Source organism: Vicia villosa, unplaced genomic scaffold (genome assembly GCF_029867415.1).
Source record: "Vicia villosa cultivar HV-30 ecotype Madison, WI unplaced genomic scaffold, Vvil1.0 ctg.001598F_1_1, whole genome shotgun sequence".
Classification (NCBI taxonomy): domain Eukaryota; kingdom Viridiplantae; phylum Streptophyta; class Magnoliopsida; order Fabales; family Fabaceae; genus Vicia; species Vicia villosa.
Genome location: NW_026705670.1, coordinates 44,718 through 50,595, shown reverse-complemented (window position 1 = coordinate 50,595; position 5,878 = coordinate 44,718). Strand labels below are relative to the sequence as shown.

Here is a 5,878-nt window from a genome sequence, read left to right as displayed (position 1 = left end):
ATCTTCCATGAGAGTCTTCTAGAGTGTATAACTAGTAGAATTCATAGCCGTTAGAACCAATTCATTAACAACTACCTGGCTCAAGGGATCAAGTCTATAAATAAAGTGACAACACAGTTTAAGAGATCTATCACTTTTTACATATTCATAATCCAAAAGGCACTTTTTCACTCCAAAACGGGAGTAGGGTTCACACTATTATACTCACCACAACTACAATACTATAAAAAAAACTTATTATTTATGCTAATAACATTTCAAAACCAGTAAGTCTTTCTATTTTACCTTCTCAATAAGATATTTATCCCACACTAGGCTAGTCAACATGTCTAAAACCTTTACACCTTGCTCCCAATTCTAATCTTATCTCTATACTTGACAATAATATTTCAAAACACAATTCTGACATTATCCATGTACCTGCCAACAACATTTCAGCTCATAATTCTAACCTCATCCATGCATTTAACAAAAATATTTCAGCCACTAAATCGAACTGGATGAATGCTAAGTGATCTTCTACCACATCCAATTCCTTTAATTTTTTAGTCATCCATTAAACCACATAGAACATTATCTAGACAAATATCTTAAAAGATTACATTTGCAGTCATGATTCACCAAACCATTCATCTTCAGGTGCTCCCTATTTTATATCTAAATACTTTTCTTATTCTAATATGTCTTCATCTCAATGTTTTGCTTTATCTAATACTGCAGGAATTGAATCTAAGACTTGTGTTGAGGCTAGTAAGTTTGATTGTTGTAACCAAGCCATGAAAGTTGAATTTGATGTCCTTGACAGGACTGGTACATGGAAACTAGTTGATCTACCTCTTTATGTTAAACTCATAGGTTGCAGGCAAGTATACAAAATCAAGTACCATGTTGATGGAAGCCTTGAAAGATTCAATGTTAGATTAGTGGCCAAATGATACAATTAAATTAAGGGGACCTTCAAGAAGACTTGTATATGACTGTACCATATGGTGTTACTGCCTCTAAACCAAATTAAATGTGCAAACTTATTAACTCCCTCTGCAAACTTATCAAGTCATAAAAAATTAATTAAAACTAATTTTATTTACAGTAGAACAAGAGAATAAAGAATGTTCATTCATTTAAAATTATTTTAATTACACTTTTGTTTTCCAATGTCTAACACTGTCACACAACTCACTTCCTTCATGAGTTTCTCAATGTGTTGAAAGTATGGCCCGGGTTCTAAGTCCCAAACCCTCCAACATTATAAGCTTTGTTAGAAATTCAAAAATAAATTCCTTTTTGGAACAATGCTCGATTATTACATTCGACACTTTCATTATTCTCTCTTCACAAATCGTCCCTGCAGAATATACAAACAAGAAGAACTTCAATTCAAAACAGATCTCTAGTAAACAACACTCATAAATAAGCATGCAAATGAGTAGGAAACAAATTATCCACTATAGTTGTTGGTCTAGCTCAACTAACAAATGTCAATATTATTAGGCTGGACACCATCACACATATTTTTAACTTAGATGTCAAAGTTGTATGTGAATTTATGAACCAACAACTGCATAGTGTCAGGACCGTCTTTGATGGTGTGAAAGACGGCCCACCCCACAACACATGGTCTCATTTTTTCATAATTAAACTATGACAAAAAGGCTTTCGTACACAAAAATGGTCTCCATACACATATTCCGGACTCAATGGAGACTAACTTCAACTTTGTGCATAGAACTTCTCAAAAAGTTTGAGACGAGTTTTGCAGAAGTTTATTATAAAATTGAATAGAGATTCTAGTATAGTATGGTAATTTAGTAGTAATAGAAGTTTAGAATAATGCACCTTCATCCTAGGCCGTTTTTCAGCATTCAACTTGCGAACTTCATAACGAATCCTCTTAGCAAAGAGTCTACTTTGCCTTTTCTCTTTGTATCTCAACAAACTTGCCTCTCTCTGCCCAAGCTTCCAACCCATTTCTTCCTTCACATTCACATTGTTATTGTTAGCTCCACAACCTTCAGGAACTTTCCATGTGTTCCCAACAACATCACACCCATAACCATCCCACATTACCTATCCAAAAACAAAAAAACACTTTTATTACATAAAGATAGGTCCATAATATTTTTCTATAAACAAAAATGAAATTAAGGTATAAAAGCAGAGCAAAAGGCCCCTCAAACATGTGCCTTACAGAAAAGTTGTTACCCGAAATAAAAGATGTCGGTAGCCAAAATGAAATCACCCCAATAAAATAAACCATATACAAAAGAAATACTAATAAACTAATAAAATATCTATCACATGCTCAATCACAAAACATTAAAAAATTATTTGACAAAATCTCATAACTCTTAAAATATTCTTATAAACCATGCTTAAATAAAGAATTGAAGTCAATATTAATTAAAAAGTGTTTCATGATTGACTCAATAATTAAAAAATGTTGAATTTGCAATCATATGAATTATTAATTTAGATATCAACAATTAATTCAAGTGAGTCAAAAACAAAACAATAGAAAAAGATGGCAAGTGATCTTTCAGCTTAAGTAGAGTTTCACTAGTCCTTAGTGATCACTCCGATTGCAGTTGCGCGCAGAGGATAATCGATTTTTATAAAAACACATTTAATTGAAGTGAGAAATAGTAAAATTACATTGGGAATGATGGTGGAAGCATTGAACAAATCAGGAACAGTCTGTGGAGGCTCATCAGCAGCATCAACATAAAGAGATCCTTTATCAGACCAAGCATTCAATATTCCATCATGATCCAGCTTCAAAGACAAAGACCCAAAAAACGACGTCGTTTCACTCCCAACACAACTATTCACTTCCTCCATCATTTCCTTCTTCTCTTCCACAACTTCCGAGTAACTAACCCATCTCTCCTCCTCATCGTCTCTCTTCCTCCTCATCGCTTTCTTCACCAACCCATCCATCGCCGGACACCTCATCACCGATAACGACTCTTCCTCCTCCGCCGTCGTCGCTGTTAGCGTTGTCGATTCGTCTTCCAGAAGACCGTTTAGCGTCGCTCCACCGTCGGATGTGAAGAGTAAAGCCACGTTGTTTTCTTCTTGCATGTCGGAATCCGATTGGTGGTGAGAGAATAGATTCAATTGTGATTCTTGTTGTTGCTGTTGGGTTGTTGTTTTTTCTGTTTGGTTTGTTTGAGTTTGTGAGAGCTGTAAACGAAGACTGAGATACTTAGGTTTTCTTGTTTTGGTTCTGTTTCTACGTTTGTGTGGTTTAAGAGAAGAAGATGAAGAAGAAGATGAAAAAGAAGAAGAGTTTTTATAGGTTGGTTTCCTTTTCCTCTTCATAGTAACAGACTTACACTTTGCTGGAGAAACAGTAATACTATTCTTGTTGCACATTAACAAACTTGTTTGAGATTCTAAGTTTGAGATTCTGAGTTTGATCTAAGAGAGAATGGTAGAGAGTAGAGAGAGTGGAATGATGGAGTGGGGAGAGAAAGTGAGAGAAAAGGTAGTGACTTTTTGAGGGAGGGACACTGACGTATGAGAGGATGATGTGATGTGTGGCCCGATGGACACGTGGAATGATGTGATTGGACAAGAGAGTGGATTCCATTGTTATCTGGATTTCGTTTATGGAAGAGATGAGGTGATATAGATAGATTGGGTTAAAAGTTTTGGCAATTTCTCAATGGTAGTTTAGATTACTCTCATCTTCTGACTCTTGTATTTAATCATTTACTATTATTGTTTATTACAACTTCTTCATTTAGATATATAAATGTTAATATAGTAATAATGCTAATATTTTGGGAATTATATAGTTGATTTTAAATTCATATATAACATTTTTCTTCGGTTAAAAAGATAAATAAACATGTTGAAAATATTAAATAATAAACAAGTATTTTGAGATGGTGGATACTAATTAGACACCGACAAAATAATAAATGTTTTAATACTATATTTGTTTATTAGTGAAAAGTTTAATTTTACTCACGTGATGTTTGTGTTAGGACTATTTTTATTGTTAAAAGGAGTGGATTTGATTTGATACATTTATTTAGTTATTTATTTGATTTTTAATTAATTAATTTGTTGTTAAAAGGAGTGGATTTGATTTGATACATTTATTTAGTTATTTATTTGATTTTATATTAATTAATTTGTTATTGTTTTGCAAATAATTATTTGGTTAAAAAGTTAAACATAATTTTAATAATAAAATTATTTTAATATGTTTAATTTTTTTATACAGTTATTTTGTTTTCAAAAAATATTCTTTTTAAATTTAAAAAATTTATAGGTTTTTTATTCTCTTATCCATCATGCACGTTGTCAAAAATGTCCTTCTGCTTCCGTAAATGTATTTTCGGAAGCACATTTTTTTGTTTCAAAGTTATCTTGTTTCGTAGGTGCATCTACGAAATCATTTTATGCTAACCTCAAGTCAGACTTTTCTCCTCCCTCATTCTGAATATTTCCAACCTTCAAAATCCTACTCTCTCAACCTCAAAAATCAAACTTCCACCAAACTCCATTGTTTTCTCTCGAGTTCGGCAGTGAACATCAACATTAACGATCAACACATTCCGACTCGTTCAAAACTCAATTTAATTGGTAAGTTTTAGAGTTTATGAGTTATTTTCGAGTATTTCCCGTAATAGAGTTAGATTCAATTTTAGGTGTAGAAATCAATAGAGTGTTAGAAACATAGTTTAGAGACAATGTATGTATTGTTCGTTGTGTCAAACGGACGATCAAGGGATCAAAAATTGGTTTTGCAATGTTTTGAACAATACATATGCCTTTGTTGTGTCTTGGAAGTTGCAGAATATTTCGCAGGTGCATCTACGGAACAAGTAAATGTTAGGGTAGTTTCGTAGATGTAGCTCTAGAACAAATCCAGATGTTATGAGTGTTGGATACTTCTTTAGCTGTATCTACGGAAGCAAGTTTTTTTTCCTTTTTCCTTTTGTTTTTATAATTTAATTGTATCTAATTCCACTTTATTTGTAATATGCAGACGTTATGGCCGACCAGCCAAACCGCATTATATCTAGGAGGATTGCACATCATGCATCCGTGCGATATGCACATATGTAGATAGTCGCAAAGGTGACAGATGGCACCTCCGTTCCAGCAGATGTACCTGACACCTCAGTTCCATCAGAGGTGATAGATGGGGCCACGAAGCAGACTCACCCAGAGCATAATCAACCAACGCATTACCATGTGTTGTATGATGAAAATAGATTCAGTGCAGATCAACTACAAAATTTTAGTAATAACTTATGCTACACGTAAATTATATCAGTTCATATTCAAGTTATATCATTATCATTTGTGCTTCTAGTCTTAAGTTATATCATTACATGTAGTATAAGCTATTAGTAAAACTTCGTAGCTGGTTTGCACTGGATTTATTTTCATCATACAGCACATGATAATGCGTTGCTCGACTATGCTCTGGGTGAGTCTGCTTTGTGGCCCCATCTATCACCTTTGTTGGAACTGAGGTGTCAGGTACATCTGCTGGAACGAAAGTGCCATATGTCAACTATGAGACTATTTGCATATGTGCACGTCGCACGAATGCATGTTGTGGTAATAAAAGTACCGCCAATTTTGTGTTGTCCCTTCTAGCTATCTTGGAAATTATTCTGATGTCTGTATTTTTATTAGATTGATGTACTTTTATTTGGATTATGTTTGACAATATTTGGAAGATTTATAGGATGTATTCTTTTTGTGTACTATATATACCATTGCCTTTACATTACACTACTTTGATGTACTATATTTTGATGTTAAAAAATGGAGTTTTGAAGTGAAATGTTGTTTTTTAAAATATAACAGAATGTTCTGTAGGTACATCTACGGAACATTCTATTTTTCAGAT

At 33.4% G+C, this 5,878-nt stretch overlaps 1 protein-coding gene across 1 annotated transcript; it reads right to left on the bottom strand.

Moving 5' to 3' along the window:
• Positions 1-1,099: 1,099 nt before the first annotated feature.
• Positions 1,100-3,484, bottom strand: LOC131635952 (zinc finger protein CONSTANS-LIKE 7-like). The gene is made up of 3 exons (XM_058906588.1): positions 2,653-3,484; positions 1,837-2,067; positions 1,100-1,345 (listed from the first exon to the last, which is right to left on the bottom strand). Exons 1-3 carry the CDS (start codon positions 3,373-3,375, stop codon positions 1,322-1,324), a joined length of 978 nt encoding a protein of 325 aa, XP_058762571.1. The 5' UTR covers positions 3,376-3,484; the 3' UTR covers positions 1,100-1,321.
• Positions 3,485-5,878: the final 2,394 nt, after the last annotated feature.

What these genes read in the sequence shown, in the direction of transcription:
- LOC131635952 (XM_058906588.1), bottom strand. Translation starts at nt 3,375, where the DNA reads ATGTGCAACAAGAATAGTATTACTGTTTCTCCAGCAAAGTGTAAGTCT. An exon ending in CTTCCACCATCATTCCCAAT is followed by an intron (nt 2,068 to 2,652) that starts GTAATTTTACTA and finishes GTTTTTGGATAG; the next exon opens with GTAATGTGGGATGGTTATGG. An exon ending in AAAAACGGCCTAGGATGAAG is followed by an intron (nt 1,346 to 1,836) that starts GTGCATTATTCT and finishes TATATTCTGCAG; the next exon opens with GGACGATTTGTGAAGAGAGA.